General features: G+C 44.9%; 1 protein-coding gene across 6 annotated transcripts in view; it reads left to right on the forward strand.

The window, feature by feature from the left end:
- LOC144511902 (voltage-dependent L-type calcium channel subunit alpha-1S-like) overlaps window positions 1–22,215 on the forward strand; it is an 841,603-nt gene that overhangs the window by 55,117 nt on the left and 764,271 nt on the right. For all 6 annotated transcript variants that reach the window (XR_013500922.1, XR_013500923.1, XM_078242345.1 and 3 more), the window contains exons 6-8: window positions 783–886; window positions 13,725–13,876; window positions 16,321–16,405. Coding sequence is in view for 4 of the 6 variants with exons in the window: in XM_078242345.1 (XP_078098471.1) it covers window positions 783–886; window positions 13,725–13,876; window positions 16,321–16,405 (341 nt within the window). In the remaining 2 variants the exon portion in view is untranslated. The remainder of the gene's footprint in view (window positions 1–782; window positions 887–13,724; window positions 13,877–16,320; window positions 16,406–22,215) is intronic.

Here is a 22,215-nt window from a genome sequence, read left to right on the forward strand (position 1 = left end):
CAATGTACCATGCCTCGGGACATCCTTTCCTGCAGCGTATCAGGTCGACAACATTGGCCATGTCGCAAGAGTATGTACCGTGTACCTGGTGGATGGTGTTCTCATGTGAGATGATGGCATCCATGTCAATGATCTGGCACGTTTTGCAGAGGTTGCTGTGGCAGAGTTGTGTGGTGTCGTGGTCACTGTTCTCTTGAAGGCTGAGTAGTTTGCTGTGGACAATGGTCTGAGGTTGTGCGGTTGTTTGAAGGCAAGAAATGGGGGTGTGTGGATGGCCTGAGCGAGATGTTCGTCTTCATCAATGACATGTTGAAGGCTCCGGAGAAGATGTCGTAGCTTCTCTGCTCCCTTATCCACAGAAAGAAGGTTCTTTGTGTTAGTGTGAAAAGCCTACAGGGTAAATGAGCGAAATGTCAATGGCACCATTGTACAGAAAATACTCAAACAGGAGCAACGAATGGGAAGTAGTCAAAGTGGACTTTGATAAGCTAAGATACTTTTCTCTGCAGCTGTGACCTGATCCCAAATAAAAAACGCTCCCTTCCCCAAACTTCTGCTTGACTGCCAGTTCATTAATTCAACCACTGACTAACTTATCTGTTCACCAGCCCAATCCCCAGCTAACAACCAGTGCACCAACCCAACCCTCGGCTAACTATTGGTTCAGCGATCTAACCCCTGGCCAATTCCTGTCAAACTGATCCCAATCATGCCAATGATGCCACCTCTCCCTTGCCTCACTCACTTCCAGCCAGTTAACTCTCTCATCTCTTCAACTGCAGGTCAATGATGCCATTGGAAACGAATGGCCTTGGATCTACTTCGTCAGCCTCATCCTACTGGGCTCATTCTTTGTGCTCAATCTCGTACTGGGTGTTCTGAGTGGGTGAGTATGAAGTCAAAGAATGTTCCAGCCCTAAAACAGCTAATTTGGCCCATAAAATCAATGCTAAAATTTCTCTCTGCTTCAGCTATCCAGTCAAATCTCACTCTCCTCACAGCCAGCGCCAATTAATATCCCACCTAGTCTAGTCACACTCTCTTCCAATCATCTACTCACGCTCCACACCCTCTGTAAGAGGAATTTTCTGAGATGTCTCACTGGGGTGCCCTGTATTTTGTTGACCTCACTCAACCAATACATAGACTGCGAAAGACAGTTTATGGTTAAAGAATGAAAAGGAATCTATTTGCTGATGCATGCATCAGGAGGGAGCCACAGCCAATGAGGGGTGACTATCCTCTGAGCTAATCTCGCAATTGTAAAATTGTTATATTATTCTGAACATTTCAATATCCTGCCCAGCCTCGTCAATCAGACTGGAGAGTCCAATCACAATAACGTTCCACCTGTCAGCAGGAATAGGATATCATGAGCTCATTGCCCCTGTAGGTTCCTTCCCTGTTACCTTGGAAACCTAACCCATGCCAATTCCGGTAATGAAGGCCACTGCTTGCAGCTGCAAATCTTAATTGGCAAAAGGAGTCATTATCTGCCTGGATCTGGCCTCTCATCAGATTGCGAGACTTCTCCAGCCTCACTACCCATGAACGAAACCACTCCTTTACATACCAGGCCTATTAAACTTGCTTTTGCGGATCCAAAAACAGATAACAGAAGCTGCCTTTCTGTGCTCCATTGTGTTAAAGAATTCGGCCTGTCTATCACTGTGTTTCCCATCATGCTGCATATAGAACAAAGTTGGCCAAGGTGCAAAATACATATATATTGAAAATACAGTTTTAAGCCTATTTAGTTAATTTGTGGTTTATCATACCTTTGTATATTTTGTTCCAGGCACATTGTGAATTCTCACTATATTTAAGGCACTTTATAATTACCTTAACCTAGTCTACTGAGAGTAAAACTAAAATGAAGGGCCTCATACTAAGAATTCTATACTACCCCATCACTCTCTAACATCCCATTCAGTCTAATCACATTCTTTCCCTCACTCATTGTAAACATTAATATCCCACCCAATCCAATCCCATTCTCCACCCTGCACCCCAACACCCCGCCACAGGTTTGTGGGCAACCTGTGGCCTGGGAGCCACATGTGGCTCATCTGAGTTTTGAGTGCAACCCACAGGACATTTTGTTGACTGGTGCCCATGTATAGGGTTGCCACAATCCGCTGATTTCCACCTGTGCAGTTTTTTTTCCTTAGCAATATGACTGAAGTGATCTTGCGACCTACCGAGATGAAGGAGGGCACTCATACGGCCCTCTCACTAGTCTAGACCATAAGAAATAGGAACATTCAGCTCCTCAAACCTGCTCTGCCATTCATTAGGATCATTGCCAATCTGACATTACTGGTGACCACCTTCCTGCCTTGTAACCCTTGATTCCCTTACTGATCAAAAATCTATCTATTCAGCCTTAAATATGCACAAGCACTCTGCCCTCACAGCTCTCTATGGCAAGGAGTTCCAAAGACTCACAATACTCAGAGAAGAATTTCTTCTCTATCAGTCTTAAATTGGTGCCCCTTTATTCTGAGATGAGACTCTCCTATGAGAGGAAACATCATCTTAGCTTACACCCTGTCAAGCCCCTGTAGAATCCTATATGTTTCAATGAGATCACCTCTCGTTCTTCTAAATTCTAATGAGCAGTCCCAACCTTTCCTCATAAGATAGTCCCTCCATACTGGGGAAACTATTTGAGAAACTTCTGAAGGAGAGCATCTATCTCCATTTGGAGAGGCAAAGCTTGATCAGGGACAGTCAGCATGGCTTCGTCAGAGGAAGGTCATGCCTAACAAATTTGACTGAATTATTTGAGGAGGTGACCAGGTGTATAATGAGGGCATTGCAGTCAATGTAGTTTATATGGATTTCAGCAAAGCCTTTGACAAGTTCCCACATGGGAGACTTGTAAAGAAGTTAAATTCACATGGGATACAGGGTAATTTGCGCTTCCCTGGGAGGATGGTGGTGGTGCAGGTTGCCTCACATCCTTTAAAAAGTATCTGGATGAGCACTTGGCACATCATGGGCGGCACGGTAGCACAGTGGTTAGCACTGCTGCTTCACAGCTCCAGGGTCCCGGGTTCGATTCCCGGCTCGGGTCACTGTCTGTGTGGAGTTTGCACATTCTCCTCGTGTTTGCGTGGGTTTCCTCCGGGTGCTCCGGTTTCCTCCCACAGTCCAAAGATGTGCGGGTTAGGTTGATTGGCCAGGTTAAAAAATTGCCCCTTAGAGTCCTGAGATGCGTAGGTTAGAGGGATTAGCGGGTAAATATGTGGGGGTAGGACCTGGGTGGGATTGTGGCCGGTGCAGACTCGATGGGCCGAATGGCCTCCTTCTGCACTGTAGGGTTTCTATCATAACATTCAAGGCTATGGGCCAACTGCTGGCAGCTGAGGTTAGGTGGGAGTTCCAGTGTGATGTTTCGGTGCAGATTCGATGGGCTGAAGGGCCTCTTCTTCACTGTATGATTCTATAATCATCTTAGTGAATCTTCTCTGAACTGCCTCCAACTAAATAATATCTTTCCTTAAATAAAGGGACCAAAACTGGTCACAGGACTCCAGATGTGGTCTCATCAGTACCTTGTACAGTTGCAGCTAGACTCCCCTACTTTTATATTCTAACCCCCTTGAAATAAGAACTAACATTCCATTAGCTTTCCTGGTTACCTGCTCTACCTATCATAGAATCATAAAATCATAGGAACCCTACAGTGCAGAAAGAGGCCATTCGGCCCATCGAGTCTGCACCGACCACAATCCCACCCAGACCCTATCCCCATATCCCCACATATTTACCCGCTAATCCCTCTAACCTACGCATTCCGGGACATTAAGGGGCAATTTAGCATAGCCAATTAACCTAACCCGTACATCTTTGGAGTATTTCAATTATACTGTTCTTTTGTTCTCCTTCCAAAATAGACAACTTCACATTGTCCCATACGTTACTATCAATATCTCTTTGTAAACTGTATCCCTCTCTCAACTTGTCTTTCCAACTATTTATCTGTCATGTGTAAATTTGGCTACAGGACATTCGTTTCTTTCCTCCAAGTCATTCATACACATTGTAAACAGTTGTGGTTCCAGCACTGATCCCTGCGGAAGCCCAATGGTTACCCGCTTGGCGGGTCAGATCAAGGAAAACCCCAAGGCTTTTTACTCTTATGTGAGGAATAAAAGAATGACCATAGAACATAGAACATAGAACAGTACAGCACAGAACAGGCCCTTCGGCCCACGATGTTGTGCCGACCTTCATCTGAAACCAAGATCAAGCTATCCCACTCCCTACCATCCTGGTGTGCTCCATGTGCCTATCCAATAACCGCTTAAATGTTCCTAAAGTGTCTGACTCCACTATCACTGCAGGCAGTCCATTCCACACCCCAACCACTCTCTGCGTGAAGAACCTACCTCTGATATCCTTCCTATATCTCCCACCATGAACCCTATAGTTATGCCCCCTCGTAATAGCTCCATCCACCCGAGGAAATAGTCTTTGAACGTTCACTCGATCTATCCCCTTCATCATTTTATAAACCTCTATTAAGTCTCCCCTCAATCTCCTCCGCTCCAGAGAGAACAGCCCCAGCTCCCTCAACCTTTCCTCATAAGACCGACACTCCAAACCAGGCAGCATCCTGGTAAATCTCCTCTGCACTCTTTCCAGCGCTTCCACATCCTTCTTATAGTGAGGTGACCAGAACTGCACGCAATATTCCAAATGCGGTCTCACCAAGGTCCTGTACAGTTGCAGCATAACCCCACGGCTCTTAAACTCCAACCCCCTGTTAATAAAAGCTAACACACTATATGCCTTCTTCACAGCTCTATCCACTTGAGTGGCAACCTTTCGAGATCTGTGGATATGGACCCCAAGATCTCTCTGTTCCTCCACAGTCTTCAGAACCCTACCTTTGACCCTGTAATCCACATTTAAATTAGTCCTACCAAAATGAATCATAGAACATAGAACATAGAACATTACAGCACAGAACAGGCCCTTCGGCCCACGATGTTGTGCCGACCTTCATCTGAAACCAAGATCCTCCCCCCTCCCCCCTCCTTTTCCTCCCCCCTCCTTTTCCTCCCCCCTCCCCCCTCCTTTTCCTCCCCCCTCCTTTTCCTCCCCCCTCCTTTTCCTCCCCCCTCCTTTTCCTCCCCCCTCCTTTTCCTCCCCCCTCCTTTTCCTCCCCCCTCCTTTTCCTCCCCCCTCCTTTTCCTCCCCCCTCCCCCCTCCTTTTCCTCCCCCCTCCCCCCTCCTTTTCCTCCCACCTCCCCCCTCCTTTTCCTCCCCCCTCCTTTTCCTCCCCCCTCCCCCACCAGTAAATGTGAATCACCTCACATTTATCAGGGTTAAACTCCATTTGCCATTTTTCAGCCCAGCTTTGCATCCTATCTATGTCTCTTTGCAGCCTACAACAGCCCTCCACCTCATCCACTACTCCACCAATCTTGGTGTCATCAGCAAATTTACTGATCCACCCTTCAGCCCCCTCCTCTAAGTCATTAATAAAAATCACAAAGAGCAGAGGACCAAGCACCGATCCCTGCGGCACTCCGCTAGCAACCTGCCTCCAGTCCGAAAATTTTCCATCCACCACCACCCTCTTGGTCCAGGGTGAGGTTGGGGCTGGTCAAGGAAGGCAGTGGGAATTTGTGCATGGAGTCAGAAGAGATAGGAGAGGTGATGAATGAATACTTTTCTTCAGTGTTCACCAAGGAGAGGGGCCATGCTTTTGAGGAAGAGAGGGTGTCACAGGCTGATAGGCTGGAGGAAGTAGATGTTTGGAGGGAAGATGTACTAGCAATTTTGAATAAACTGAAAGTTGATAAGTCCCCTGGGCCTGATGAAATATATCCTAGGAGTCTTTGGGAGGTAAGGAATGAGATAGCAAAGCCTTTGGCATTGATCTTTGCGTCCTCACTCTCCACGGGGGTGGTGCCAGAGGACTGGAGAGTGGCGAATGTGGTTCCTCTGTTTAAGAAAGGGAATAGAAATGACCCTGGTAATTATAGGCCGGTTAGTCTTACTTCGGTTGTCGTTAAGTTGATGGAAAAGGTCCTGAGGGATAGGATTTACGACCATTTAGAAAGATGCAGCTTAATCCGGGATAGTCAGCACGGATTTGTGAAGGGCAAGTCTTGCCTCACAAATTTGATAGAATTTTTTGAGGAGGTAACTAAGTATGTAGATGAAGGTAGTGCAGTTGATGTCATATACATGGATTTTAGTAAGGCGTTTGATAAAGTCCCCCATGGTCGGCTTATGAAGAAAGTAAGGATGTGTGGGATAGAGGGAAGTTTGGCCGATTGGATAGGTAATTGGCCATCTAACAGAAGACAGAGGGTGGTGGTGGATGGAAAATTTTCGGACTGGAAACCGGTTACCAGCGGAGTGCCACAGGGATCAGTGCTTGGTCCTCTGCTATTTGTAATTTTTATAAATGACTTGGAGGAGGGGGCTGAAGGGTGGATCAGTAAATTTTCTGATGACACCAAGATTGGTGGAGTAGTGGATGAGGTGGAGGGCTGTTGTAGGCTGCAAAGAGATATAGATAGGATGCAGAGCTGGGCTGAAAAATGGCAAATGGAGTTTAACCCTGACAAATGCGAGGTGATTCATTTTGGTAGGACTAATTTAAATGTGGATTACAGGGTCAAAGGTAGGGTTCTGAAGACTGTGGAGGAACAGAGAGATCTTGGGGTTCATATCCATAGATCTCTGAAGGTTGCCACTCAAGTGGATAGAGCCGTGAAGAAGGCCTATAGTGTGTTGGCGTTCATTAACAGGGGTTTGAGTTTAAGAGCTGTGGGGTTATGCTGCAACTGTACAGGACCTTGGTAAGACCACATTTGGAATATTGTGTGCAGTTCTGGTCACCTCACTATAAGAAGGATGTGGAGACACTGGAAAGAGTGCAAAGGAGATTTACCAGGATGCTGCCTGGTTTGGAGGGTAGGTCTTATGAGGAAAGGTTGAGGGAACTTGGGCTTTTCTCTTTGGAGCGGAGGAGGTTGAGAGGAGACTTGATAGAGGTTTATAAGATGATGAGGGGGATAGAGTGAACGTTCAAAGACTATTTCCTCGGGTGAATGGAGTGGTAACTCGGGGGCATAACTATAGGGTTCATGGTGGGAGATATGGGAAGGATGTCCGAGGTAGGTTTTTTACTCAGAGAGTGGTTGGGGTGTGGAATGGACTGCCTGCAGTGATAGTGGAGTCAGACACTTTAGGAACATTTAAGAAGCTATTGGATAGGCACATGGAGTACTTCGGGACGATAGGGAGGAAATAGCTTGATCTGGGTTTCAGACAAAGCTCGGCACAACAACGTGGGCCGAAGGGCCTGTTCTGTGCTGTACTGTTCTATGTTCTATGTTACAAGTTGCCAACCTGACAAAGAAACCTTTATCCCCACTCGCTGTTTCCTGCCCATTAGACAATTCTCTATCAATGCCAATATACTACCTCCAGCACCATGGGCTCTTAACTTATGACTTAATCTTTTGTGATGTACCTTGTCGAATGCCTTCTGAAGTCCAAATATAATACATCACTGGTTCCTCTCGACCCATTTCACAGAGTGCACAGTGCAGAAGAGGCTCTTCAGCCCATTGAGTCTGCAACTTCCTCGAAAAACTCGAATAATTAGTCAGACATGATTTCCCTTTCATGAAGCCATGCTGGCTCTGCTTGATTAGATTATCATTTTCTCAATGTGCTGCAATGACTTCCTTAATAATTGATTCCAACATTTTTCCAACAAAAGATGTTAGGCTAATCAATGCATACTTACCTGCTTTTTGAATAGGGGTGTCACATTGGCAGTTTTCCAAACCTCTGATTCTTCTCCAGAATCCAAGAATTTTTGGAAAATTACAACCAATGCATCCACTATCTCTGTTGCTACCTCTCTTAGGATCCTAGGCTGCAAGCCATCAGGGCCAGAAGTTATCTGCCTTTAGCCCCTTACTTTGTCACATGCTACTTCTCTAGTGATGGTGAAGATAATTAATTCCTCCCCCCATATTCTTTAGTACGAATGGGATGTTCAAAGTTCCCTTGACCTCGTTAACACAGATTATAACTCTGACAAAATATAAACTACAAAATAAAGACTTTACAAACCATTAGTGGTAATAGTCCTCTAAATTCTCACTGTCTGTACTCACCCAATCAGCAGCTTCCACTTGCCCCTCATGAATTTTGAAGACTAAAATCACCTCAGGGGTTCTGCCTGTGGATTGAGTGAAGGGTCACTGGGCTGCACCTTTTAAAGTTTTCCCACTGCTCTCCTCATCTGCTCCTTGCTCTGTCTCTGACCTCCAGTGCTCTGTATTGTAAGAGTTACTTAAAGTCTTTCTTTCCACTTACGCTGTTGTTTGCCCATCACTGCCCACAACCTTTAATATCCGACCCAGTCTAATCCCACTTCCTTCCCACCCCAGCACCCCACAACCTTTAATATCCAAGCCAAGATAATCCCACTCTCCATACCTTTCAATATCCCAACCAGTGCAAACATACTCCTCCCTCACTAACTACGCCCTTCAATATCCCACCAAGTCTAAACGCACTCTTCCTCTCACTCTCTACACACCTAAGTAATCTGCTCACTCTTATCCCCACTCTGGGACAATCCTCACACTTTAATATCCAACCCAGACCAATGTCACTCCCCACTCACGCCACCCACAAATATCTCATCCAGCACTATCCCATTCTCCCCCTCACCCCTCAACTTTTAGTATCCTATTCAGCCTAATACCACGTTCTCCTCACTGTATAATTCGTGCATGGATACTTTTGCATTCAATGATAACATTCAATCAACTTTCCTAATTAGTTGCTGTAACTGCTCACTCGCCTTTTACAACCCATGCACCAAGACGCCCAGATCCCTCTGCATCTCAGAGCCTGCAATCTCTCACCATTTCGATAATATGCATCCCACCCAGTGGAATCCCACTCTGCCCCTAAGGTCCCCACACCCTTTAGTATCATAGTCTAATCTCATGTCTTTTGCAGCCTTTCAATTTATTTATTCATTCATACTGCTGGGGTTCTGGACCAGAACCCCAAATTACATTAGGATGCCATGCTTGGATCCCAACAATTTTTCTATTTTGGCATAAATTAAGGAAAGGATCCTTCCTTCCAGGGATGATTCCACTGACAAAGTAGAGATTCTTTATAGCAAAGCAAACTTTATTTAAGAACACAGTTTAAATATAGCTCTTAACAAATGAAGCAGCTTAACTATTGACAGTTGAACAATATCTAAAAAAGGAAACAATTTTTCTTGAGGTGATTACTGTTCCAGTTCCAAATATGCCCCAATCATGCATAAATCAAATTCACTAATAAATATAGTTAGCAAACCCAGGCAAACTTGCTTTAACATTTGTTAACAGTCTTGAAATTTTCAAAGATAGAGTTTCTAGAAGCCTGAAAACCTTCTAACTTCGACCAGGCTTCAGCTGCAAACTAAACTGCTTTCTGCAAAAGCTTTTTTCTCTGCTGCAGACTCAGGACTGCACATTAACTACATCATCACATGACCCTGTCAGTCACACTAATCAGGAATCCCAGGGGAACTTAAGTAAACAAAAGTCCATTAACTCAACATCACCACCTGCAAGGCTAAAATGAGTACTTATCCTGCTCTGAGCATCTGAGTTGTATTCCACTGCCTGCAGCATAAAGTTGAATTTTTAAAGACTCCCCTTAAACACAAGTAATATATATACACGTATTAATTTCACCACTGTCATCACAATACGATGTGGACATTGCTGGCTGGGCCAGCATTTATTGCCAATTCCTAATTGCCCTTGATGTGAGTGACTTGCTCGGCGACTTTGGAGGGCATTTTAAAAAATACATTCAACCACATTGCAGTAGCTCTGGAGTCACATGTAGGCCAGACCCAGTAAGGATGGCAGATTTTCTTTGCTAAAGGACATTAATGAGTCACATGGGTTTTTATGACAATGGTTTTATGCTTGTCACTTTTAATTCCAGATTTTTATTGAATTCAAATTTCACGATCTGCCATAGGATTGAAAGTGGGTCCCCAGAGCATTACCCCGAATCCCTGGATTACTAGTCCAGTGACAATACCACTATGCCACTTCCTCCCCCCTGCTCTGCCCCCCCCCCACCCGAACAAATATCTCTCACAGTACTATCCCATTCTCCCCCTCACCTTCCACACCTTTTAATATCCCATTCAGCCTAATACCACGTTCCCCCTCACTCTGTATAATTTGTGCATGGATATTTTTGCATTCAGTTTCCCTCGCAATCAATGATAACATTCTACAAACTTTCCTAAATACTTGCTGTACCTGCATACCAACCTTTTAGGACCCATGCTCTCAGACGCCCAAATCCCTCTGCATCTCAGACCTCTGCAATATGATAATATGCATCTGTGATTCTTCCTGCCAAAATGGACAATTTCACATTTTCACACATTGTACCCTATTTGCCAGATCTTTGCCCACTCACTGAACCTATCCATGTCCCTTTGTAGCCTCCTTATGTCCTCTTCATAACTTACTTTCCTTCTTATCTGTGTCATCAGCGCATTTGACAGCCATTCCATCTATCCCTTTACCTAAGTCATGGATATAAATTTTAAAGAGTTGACTGATCCCTGGAGCACACAACTTATCACATCCTGCCAACCAGAAAAAGGGATTCATTTCTGCCAACTAGCCTATCATCTACCCACGCTAATATGTTACCCCCTACACCATGAGCTTTTTCACGCAATGATCTTTGATGTGGTGCCTTCTAGAAATCTAAATACAATACATCCACCGGTTCATCTTTATCAACAGGACAAGTGACTTTCTCAAATGAGGGTCATGTGCTCTCTTACATCACTGTGCGGGCGGTCGTGCACCCAGAATGAATTAACTAAAAGTTGCTGTCTGAGTTGGACGAAGGCGTGTTTTAAGCCAGCTTTAAAACGGGGTTCGTATAGGCTGTGCTTGCTGCTGCACCCAGTTAACTAAATGATTGACTTGGTTGGATTTCATTTGATTTATTATTGTCACATGTATTATTAGCATACAGTGAAAAATATTGTTTCTTGCGCGCTATACAGATAAAGCATACCGTTCATAGAGAAGGAAACGAGAGAGTGCAGAATGTAGTGTTACAGTCATAACTAGGGTGTTGAGAAAGATCAAGTTAATGCAAGGTAAGTCCATTCAAAAGTCTGACAGCAGCAGGGAAGAAGCTGTTCTTGAGTCGGTTGGTACGTGACTTCAGACTTCTGTATATTTTTCCTGACGGAAGAAGATGGAAGAGAGAATGTCTGGGGTGCGTGGGGTCCTTAATTATGCTGGCTGCTTTGCTGAAGCAGCGGGAAGTGTAGACAGAGTCAATGGATGGGAGGCTGGTTTGCGTGATGATTGGGCTACATTCATGACCTTTTGTAGTTTCTTGCGGTCTTGGGCAGAGCAGGAGCCATACCAAGCTGTGATACAACCAGAAAGAATGCTTTCAATGGTGCATGTGAAAGTTGGTGAGAGTCGCAGCTGACATGCCAAATTTTCTTCGTCTTCTGAGAAAGTAGCGGTGTTGTTGGGCTTTCTTAACTATCGTGTCAGAATGGAGGGACCAGGACAGGTTGTTGGTGGTCTGGACACCTAAAAACTTGAAGCTCTCGACCCTTTCTACTTTGTCCCCGTTGATGTAGACAGGGGCATGTTCTCCTTTACGCTTCCTGAAGTCGGTGACAATCTCCTTTGTTTTGTTGACATTGAGGGAGAGATTATTGTTGCCGCACCAGTTCACCAGATTCTCTATCTCATTCCTGTAATCTGTCTCGTCATTGTTTGAGATCTGACCCACTACGATGGTGTCATCAGCAAACTTGAAAATCGAATTGGAGGGGGATTTGGCCACACAGTCATAGGTGTATAAGGAGTATAGTAGGAGGATAGTAGCTGAGAACACAGCCTTGTGGGGCACCGGTGTTGAGGATGATCGTGGAGGAGGTGTTGTGGCCTATCTTTACTGATTGTGGTCTGTGAGTTAGGAAGTTCAGGATCCAGTCGCAGAGGAAGGTCTGAGGCTCAGGCCACGGAGTTTGGCTATGAGTTTCGTGGGAATAATGGTGTTGAAGGCTGAGCTGTAGTTAATAAATAGGAGTCTGACATAGGTGTCCTTGTTATCTAGGGTTGAGTGCAGGGCCAGAGAGATGGCGTCTGCTGTGGACCTGTTGCGGCAGTAGGCAAACTGTAGTGGATCCAGGTAGTCTGGGAGGCTGGAATTGATTCGTGCCATGACTAGCCTTTCGAAGCACTTCATAATGATGGATGTCAGAGCCACCGGCTGATAGTCATTAAGGCAAACTGCTTGGTTTTTCTTAGGTACTGGGATCATGGTCGTCGTCTTAAAGCAGATTGGGACCGCAGGCTTTCAGAGGCTAGATTCAGACAGTATAAATGCTGGCCATCTTACAGTGCTGACTTTGTTTGCATTGGAGTGCTACTCTGGGCTGCAGGAGAGTGTGTAAGTTGGAGTTTGGTGACTGAGTGTTAGGATACAAGATCTGAAATCCCAAGGTAAGTTATGAAGCGAGAACAGACCCCAACTATTTGCTATCTTGGCATTCATGTGAGGATATGATGTTTGACTCCAGGCACAATTCTACTGACAAACTGGGAAGCTTTTATTAAAACAATTGTTATTTAACAACACTGTTTAACTGTAAAAAATGTATTTGCTTAACATTTAACATTTGAACAGTACTTAAAAATGACAAGATGCTAATGTATCTCTATTAGTTCCAATTCAAACAATATCCCTCTTACAGACTTGAGTTGGTGGTGGGGCTGGGACCCTAAACTCTTTTAATAAGTACCTGGATCTGCACCTTAAGCTGCAGTGCTCTGGGCCGTGAATAGGAAGATGAGATTAGAAAGGGCACTTGGGTATCTTTGGATATGCGTGGAGAAGATGGGACAAATGGTCCCTTTCTGTCCTGTATCATTTCTGTGGTTGTATTAACCCTGGATGTGCCAGACCCTTGTATCACAGTAGAGGTTTAGAGCTCCATTGTACAAATGACAATTGAAGTTGGGAGAATTGTTACATTTAAAACTGGATTGTTGTGGAGTTAGGCTGCAGGTCAGAAATGATCCAATAGAAAGGCCAAACAGGCTCAAGGGTTGAGATGGTTGACTTCTGTTCTTTTGACTGTTGTGTCTTTCTATTGATTGGGACTCTGAGTTCCTCCTTTGAGCCTGTTTCATTTCAACATTCCATGGAAAATTTATCAGCCTCGAAAAGTTTAATCTCTGTTCAGACACTGTCGTATATCAGTGCAATTGCACAACTAAAATGAGTTGGCAGGGTGGAGAGTCAAGAGGCAATTTCAGTTAAATATTGGGGTTTGTGAATGGAGGGGAAATACTATTAAATGGTGAAATCTACAAGTAACAGCTGATACTTTTTGTACAATTGGTTTGAGAGCGCACTTGCTATTTTTATGTAATTGACCCTTCAGTCAAATGTATCACCCAAAATATGGAATTTTTGACAGTGTCGCACGATACTGCACTGGGAATGTCAGCCTAGTTAATGGGCTAATTCTCTGGAGTGCTACTCGAACCAATGTGTTTCTGACTCTGAGTCAAAGCTTATTGGAGAATGCGTAGAAAGGAACATGTGTCCTTTCTGGAGGAATGACCTGTGACCTTCTGTGTGTAATCCAGGGAGTTCTCCAGAGAGAGAGAGAAGGCCAAGTCACGGGGAGATTTCCAGAAGTTCAGGGAGAAGCAGCAGTTGGATGAAGATCTGAAGGGTTACCTTCACTGGATCACACACGCTGAGGATATTGACCTGGATCACATCAAGCATGGAGAAGGTAAGGAGCTGAGTGAGTCCTTGGGCCCACAGACAGTCGTCTAAGCCTGAGACATTTCCAACCCAACGCTGCAAGTTATTCTGGAAATTTGGTGCCCCACAGCTGCGATCTATCCCTTAAGTTGGGATAGATCGCAGCTGTGGGGTCCGGGTCCATAGGACTCTTAAATCGGCCTCGCAGGTGGAGGATGCGGTCAAGAAGGCGTATGGCGTACTAGCCTTCATTAATCGAGGGATTGAGTTTAGGAGTCGGGAGATAATGCTGCAGCTTTATAGGACCCTGGTTAGACCCCACTTGGAGTACTGCGCGCAGTTCTGGTCACCTCATTACAGGAAAGATGTTGAAGCCATTGAAAGGGTGCAGAGGAGATTTACAAGGATGTTGCCTGGATTGGGGGGCATGCCTTATGAGGATAGGTTGAGGGAGCTTGGTCTCTTCTCCCTGGAGAGACGAAGGATGAGAGGTGACCTGATAGAGGTTTACAAGATGTTGAGGGGTCTGGATAGGGTGGACTCTCAGAGGCTATTTCCAAGGGCTGAAATGGTTGCTACGAGAGGACACAGGTTTAAGGTGCTGGGGGGTAGGTACAGGGGGGATGTCAGGGGTAAGTTTTTCACTCAGAGGGTGGTGGGTGAGTGGAATCGGCTGACGTCGGTGGTGGTGGAGGCAAACTCGTTGGGGTCTTTTAAGAGACTTCTGGATGAGTACATGGGATTTAATGGGATTGAGGGCTATAGATAGGCCTAGAGGTGGGAATGTGATCGGCGCAACTTGTGGGCCGAAGGGCCTGTTTGTGCTGTGGCTTTCTATGTTCTATGTTAAGTTGCCCAACTTGCCAGAAATCTTATTGCTTTGCCTATCTCTGCACTCCCATCTCTGAGTCACAGGTCATGGATTCAGGTCCCACTTCAGAGAGTGAGCAGAAAACCCAGTGAAGTACTGAGGGAGTGCTGCAATGTTGGTGCTGTTGTTTGCGTGAGATGTTAAATCGAAGCCCCCATCTCCTCTCTTAGTAGTAGTGATCCTATGGTAATTTTCGGGAAGAGTAGGGAAGTTTTCTCTGGTGTCCGCGCCAATATTTATCCCTTGACCAACAATACCAAAACAGATTACTTGCTCTGCTCACTATCATTGTTGTTTGTAAGATCTTGCTGTGCAATGTTTCCGTCATTACAACTGTGACTACTGTTAGGATACCAATCAGAAACCCAAGGTATATTGTGAAGTCAGACTAGGTCCCAATTATTTTGGCATTATTTTTATTTGGCAGCACAGTGGTTAGCACTGCTGCCTCACAGCGCCAGGGACCCGGGTTCGATTCCAGCCTTGGGTGACTGTGTAGAGTTTGCACATTCTCCCTGTGTCTGCGTGGGTTTCCTCTCGGTGCTCCAGTTTCCTCCCACAGTTCAAAGATGTACTGGATAGGTGGATTAGCCATGCTAAATTGCCTCTTAGTGTCCTAAGATGTGTAAATTAGGGGGATTAGTGGGGTAAATATCTGGGATTATGAGGATAGGGCAGGGGGTTGTAAAATGCTCTGTCGGAGAGTTGGTGCAGACTCAATGGGCCAAATGGCCTTCTGCACTGTAGTGATTCTATTCTATGATCCATTGGTGTAAGGAAAGATGTTTCAATCCGGGTGTAATTCTATTGACACACTAGGAAGCTTTTATCAAAACAAACTTCATTTAATAACACAATCTAATTATAACAAACGAATTAGCTTAACCTTTAACAATTGAACAATTCTTCAACATGACAAGATACAATTCTTAACTACTAACCTATCACTATAAGTTCCAATAAAGCAATATTTCACTCATAGGCTGAAACCCCTTTTTAAAATTAGTTAGCAAAACACAGGCATACTTGCTATGACTTAGGTTGCCAGCCCTGAAGGTCTCAGAGGCCTTTTTGGGGAGAGAGAGAGAGCCACTGCTTTCTTCTGACAGTCCAGGTAGCAACTTCTTGTATTTTAAAATGAAACTGAAACCCTTTCTTTCCTGCAAGCTTAGCTCCTCCTATTAATCACATGACTCTGTCTACCAACCGAATCAAAACTCAACTCTGAAACGTCAGGGGGAATCCAAATAAACACAATTGCATTAGCTCTGGTTAAACAAACACTCGTGTTTAAAATGAATACTTATCCTGTGCTCCCAGCTACTAATTTAAAGGTATTCCTAGACAAATCGGCACCCTGCAAAACAGATCTGAATTTTAAACATACAGTTTACAAGAAACATGAGACAAATATATTTCTTAAAGGCACAGTATCATCACACTACACTTCAGAAGTACTTAATTGGCTTTGAGATGTCCTGAGATTGTGAAAGCCACTATATAAATGCAAGACTTTATTAGGAACTTCTATGCCCCCCTGAGAGGGCAAAGCTGGCACTTTAAAATGTGTGAATATTGTGATTGTGTCTCCCTCTCTGCAGGGATATTAGCATTGGATGAAAGTGGCTCCATGGCCTCTCAGGAACTGCTTGAGATGGAGGGAATGAGCCTGCTTTCGCGCATCAAGTAAGTCAGCATTGACCAATCACAGTCCCTTACTTATTACTGTGTGAAGGGCCAGCATCAACTGGTCATCTTGGTTTTGTGGAGTTGAGGGAGGTGGAGAAGGGCTGATAAAATGATGGAATGAGTTTTTTTTCTGTCCTTTTGATCAGTAGTGTTCATGGATTTAGATTTGGAACCTGAAGGCCATGTGTTCAAATCCCACCAAAGCAAATTGGGAAATTAAATTCCAGAATACATATCAGCCGTGGTTCAGTCAACAGCACTCTCATCTCTGTCGAAGCTCATACCTCACTCTGTCACGAAGACAGCACCAGACTGTCATCAATGCAATGCATGCAGACATGTTCTGTATGCCTCCTAACAGAGAGAAATAGAAGAACAGAAATTTCAGAGAAGTGTAAAAATAATAGGATAGTGGTGGATTTCAACTTCCCCAACATTAACTGGGGTCGTCAAAATGTGAAAGGTTTAGAGGGAGCAGAAAGTCTAAAATGCATCCAGGAGAATCTTTGAAGCCAGTACATAGCAGGTCCTACGAGAGAGGGGATGGTCCTGGACTTAGCTTTAGGCAGTGAAGTCGGGCAAATGGTTGAAGTATCACTAGGGAGCATTCTGCAGACAACAATCATAACTCTGTTAGATTCAAGATTGTTTTGGAAAAGGACAAGGATGGGCCTCAAATCAAAGTTCTAAAATGGGGGAAGGCTGATTTTAATAAGATCAGATTTGATTGGTCAGAGTGTACTGGGAGCAGACACGTGTAGGCAAATCTGTGACAGAACAGTGGGACACGTTCAAGAAGGAAATAAGGATGGTACAAGGCCAACATGTTCCAAGAAAGAATAATAATGGGACCAACAAATCCAGTGAACCCTGGATATCGAGGGATATATACAGCATTTGATAAAATGAACATGGGAGGCTCATGGCAGACATGGAGGGCTCAAAACAGCAGAAGCCCGAGAAGAGTGTAGAATGTGCAAGAGGGAACTTAGAAAGGGAATTAGGAGAGCAAAAAGAGGACATGAAAGGATACTGGCAGGTAAAATAAAGGAGCATCTTAAGTTGTTTGGAAGAGCATTAAGGGTAAGAGGATAACTGGGGAAAGAGTAAGTCCATTCTGGACCACAGCGGCAATGTATGTGTGGATCTGGAAGAAATAGATAGGGTTTTAATTGAATCCTTTGTGTCGGTGTTCACGAGTGAGAGAGATGATGTGGTTAGAGAAAGCAGGGAGAAGGACTGTGATTTAAACTGTGACAGTTAAATAAATTAATATAGACAGAGAGGAGGTTCTGAGTGGCTTGGCAGGCTTGAAAGTAGATAAATTTCTGGGGCCGGATGAAATGTATCCCGGGCTGTTGAATGAGGCAAGGGAGGAAATAGAAGGGTGCGAGAAGTAATTTTCAATTCCTCTCTGGCCACAGGAGAGGCGCTGGAGGACAGCCAATGTGGTACCATTATTCAAGAGAGGATAAACCAGAAACTACAGGCCAGTCCAGTCAGTCTTACCTCAGTGGTGGGGAAACTATTGGAAACAATTCTGAGAGAATTAATCTGCATTTGGAGAGGCAGAGATTAATCAAGAACAGTCAGCATGGTTTTGTTAAGGGAAGTTCATACCTGACCTATTTGAATTTTTTGAAGAAGTGACCAGGTGTGTGTGTAATTGAGGGCAATGCAAGTAGTCGACTTGGTCTTCAGCAAGGATTTTGCTGTGGTCTCATATGGCAGACTGACAGCGAAGGTAAGAGCCCGTGGGATCCAAGAGAAATTTGGCAAATTGGATCTAGAACTGGCCTCGCAGAGTGTGATGGTCAAGGGGTGTTTTTCTGACGAGAAGACTGTGTCCAGCGGGGTCCCACAGGGATCAGTGTTGGAGCCCTTGCTGTTTGTGGTTTATATTAGTGATTTAGACCTGAATGTAAGAGGGTTGATCAGTAAGTTGACAGATGATACAAAAATTTGTGGGGTTGTAAATAGCGAGGAGGATAGCCTTAGATTATAGGAGGATATAGATGGACTGGTCTGATGGTCTGGAAATCAGCGCAGAGCTGATTTCAATATTTACATTTGAATTTACAACCAATTGGCGGGCCTGGGACTGAAATCTACGGGCCCCCTAATGTCTCCCCCCAACCCCACCAAGAGTAATTCACTCCAGTGGAGTTTACAACAGCTCCAGTGCGATTTAGAACGAGCAGGGAGCTGGCAGCCCAACCCCAATGGAGTGAAGGGAGCCATGGAGACCCCCTAGGATGTCGGGGGAATAAGAGGTGGATGTCCCCTGGGTAGTGTCAACCGGACAGTACCAGCCTGGCCACATGATACTGCCCAATGCAAGATGGTAATGCCCAACAGGCACCATAGCACAGCCCACTGGGCATCGGGCAGTGCCATGGGGGTGGGGCCAGAAGGGAGTCGTGTGTGTTGGGGGCAATCGGTGGGGGTGGGTGGTCCTGCTACCACTCTGCACTGGGCTCGCAGGCAGAAGGAGGGTTGACAGCGATCGGAGCTGGCCATCCCGGTGGTTGGGAGGTTAGGGCTGCTAGGGAGGTTGGGGAGGCCAGCAATCAGGGGTGTGAGGGTTTGAGAGGCAGCAGTGGGGAGTGTCATGGGCTGGCCAGTGATTTGGAGGACGGCAGTGCGGAGCTACTGCGCATGCCTAGACCTCCACGCTTCAGTTTCTCCTTGTCACTAAACCCTATGTTCTCAACATTTCAGGTGTGTTATTTGTGTCCTTCTTTGTGGAGACAGAACAAAAGTATGTATTTAGTTGGTCCGCCATTTCTTTGTTCCCCATTATAAATTTCCCTGTCTCTGACTGTGAAAGACCTACAGTTGTCTTCACCAATTCTGAGACAGGATAAACTGTCACTTAGGCACAAATTAGAGTCATCGAGGTTTACAGCATGGAAACAGGCCCTTCGGCCCAACTTGTCCATGCCGCCCTTTTTTTTTTAAACCCCTAAGCTAATTCCAATTGCCCACATTTGGTCCATATCCCTCTATACCCATCATACCCATGTAACTGTCTAAATGATTTTTAAAAGATAAAATTGTACCCGCCTCTACTACTACCTCTGGCAGCTTGTTCCAGACACTCACCATCCTCTGTGTGAAAAAATTGCCCCTCTGGACACTTTTGTATCTCTCCCCTCTCACCTTAAACCTATGCCCTCTAGTTTTAGACTCCCCTACCTTTGGGAAAAGATATTGACTATCGAGCTGATCTATGCCCCTCATTATTTTATAGACATCCTCAGCCTTCTACGCTTCAGAGAAAAAAGTCTCAGTCTGCCCAGCCTCTCCTTATAACTCAAACCACCAAGTCCCGGTAGCATCCTAGTAAATATTTTCTGCACTCATTCTAGTTTAATAATATCCTTTCTATAATACGGTGACCAGAATTGCACACAGTATTCCAAGTGTGGCCTTACCAATGTTTTGTACAACTTCAACAAGACGTCCCAACTCCTGTATTCAATGTTCTGACCAATGAAACCAAGCATGCTGAATGCCTTCTTCACCACTCTGTCCAGCTGTGACTCCACTTTCAAGGAGCTATGAACATGTACCCCCAGATCTCTTTGTTCTGTAACTTTCCCCAACGCTCTACCATTAACTGAGTAAGTCCTGCCCTGGTTCAATCTACCAAAAAGCATCACCTCACATTTATCTAAATTAAACTCCATCTGCCATTCTTCAGCCCACTGGCCCAATTGATCAAGATCCCGTTGCAATTGGAGATAACTTTCTTTACTGTTCACTATGCCACCAATCTTGGTGTCATCTGCAAATTTACTAACCATGTTTCCTATATTCTCATCCAAATCATTGATATAAATGACAAATACCAGTGGATCCATCACTGATCCATGAGGCACACCGCTGGTCACAGGCCTCCACTTTGAAAAAAACCCTCTACAGCCACCCTCTGGGTTCTGTCAAGAAGCCAATTTTGTATCCATTTAGATACCTCACCCTGGATCCCGTGAGATTTAGCCTTATGCAACAACCTACCATGTGGTACCTTGTCAAAGGCCTTGCTAAAGTCCATGTAGACAACATCAACTGCACTGCCCTCATCTACCTTCTTGGTTACTCTTTCAAAAAACCCAATCAAATTTGTGAGACATGATTTTCCACTCTCAAAGCCATGCTGACTGTCCCTAATCAGTCCTTGTGTCTCTAAATGCCTGAAGATCCTGTCTCTCAAAATACCTTCCAACAACTCACCCACCACAGATGTGAGGCTCACTGGCCTGTAGTTCCCAGGCTCCTTGCAGCCCTTTTTAAATAAAGGCACAACACTTACTACCCTCCAATCTTCAGGCACCTCACCCATGACTATTGATGATTCAAATATCTCTGCTAGGGGACCTGCAATTTCCTCCCTAACCTCCCACAATGTCCTGGGATACACTTCATCAGGTCCCGGGGATTTAACTACCTTGATGCGCTTTAAGACTTCCAGCACCTCTTTCTCTGTAATATGTACACTCCTCAAGGCATCACTATTTATTTCCCCAAGTTCCCTAACATCCATGCTTTTCTCAGCTGTGAATACTGATGAGAAATATTCATTTAGGATCTCACCCATCTCTTGTGGATCCGCACATAGATGACCTTGTTGATCCTTAAGAGGTCCTACTCTCTCCCTTGTTACTCTTTTGCCCTTTGTGTATTTGTAGAAGCTCTTTGGATTTTCCTTTGTCTTATCTGCCAAAACAATCTCGTGTCCCCTTTTTGCCCTCCTGATTTCTCTCTTAACTCTACTCCTACACCCACTATACTCTTCAGGGATTCACTTGATTCCAGCTGCCTATGCATGTCATGTGCCTCCTCCTCCTTCTCGACCAGGGCCTTGATATCCCGAGTCATCCAGGGTTCCCTACTTCTGCCAGCCTTGCCCTTTACTGTAAGAGGAATGTGTTTACCCTGAACCCTGGTTAACACACTTTTGAAAGCCTCCCAATTACCAGTCGTCTCTTTGCCTTCCCACAGACTCCCCCAATTAACTTTTGAAAGTTTCTGCCTGATACCATCAAAATTGGCCTTGCCCCAATTTAGAATTCTAACTTTTGGGCCAGACCTATCATTCTCCATAGCTATCTTAAAACTAATAGAATTATGGTCACTGGTCCCAAAGTGATCCCTCATTAACACTTCTGTCACCTGCCCTTATTTCCCAAGAGGAGCTCAAGTGTTGCCCCCGCTCTATTAAGGATCAACAAGGTCATCTATGTGCGGATCCACAAGAGATGGGTGAGATCCTAAATGAATATTTCTCATCAGTATTCACAGCTGAGAAAAGCATGGATGTCAGACCATCCACATATTGAATGAGAAATTCTTCCGAAATATACTCTACAAATTTCTCTCCATCCAACCCTCTAATACTATGGCTGTCCCAGTCAATGTTGGGAAAGTTAAAATCCCCTACTATTGCCACCCTATTTTTTTTGAAGCTATCTGTAATCTCCTTACATATTTGCTCCTCAATTTCCTGCCGACGATTTGGGGGCCTATAGTACAACCCTATCAAAGTGATTTCCCCCTTCTTATTTCTCAGTTCTACCCATGTAAACTCAGTAGCCGAACCCTTCGGTATATCCCCTCTCAGTACTGCCGTGATGTTTTCCCTAATCAAAAGTGCAACTCCCCCTCCTCTCTTACCTCCTGTTCTATCTTTCCGATAGCATCTGTATCCTGAACATTGAGCTGCCAGTCCTGTCCCTCCTTTAGCCATGTTTCAGTAATTGCTATAATATCCCAGTCCCACGTACCTATCCATGCCCTGAGTTCAT

This window comes from Mustelus asterias, chromosome 25, assembly GCF_964213995.1.
Source record: "Mustelus asterias chromosome 25, sMusAst1.hap1.1, whole genome shotgun sequence".
Lineage (NCBI taxonomy): Eukaryota > Metazoa > Chordata > Chondrichthyes > Carcharhiniformes > Triakidae > Mustelus > Mustelus asterias.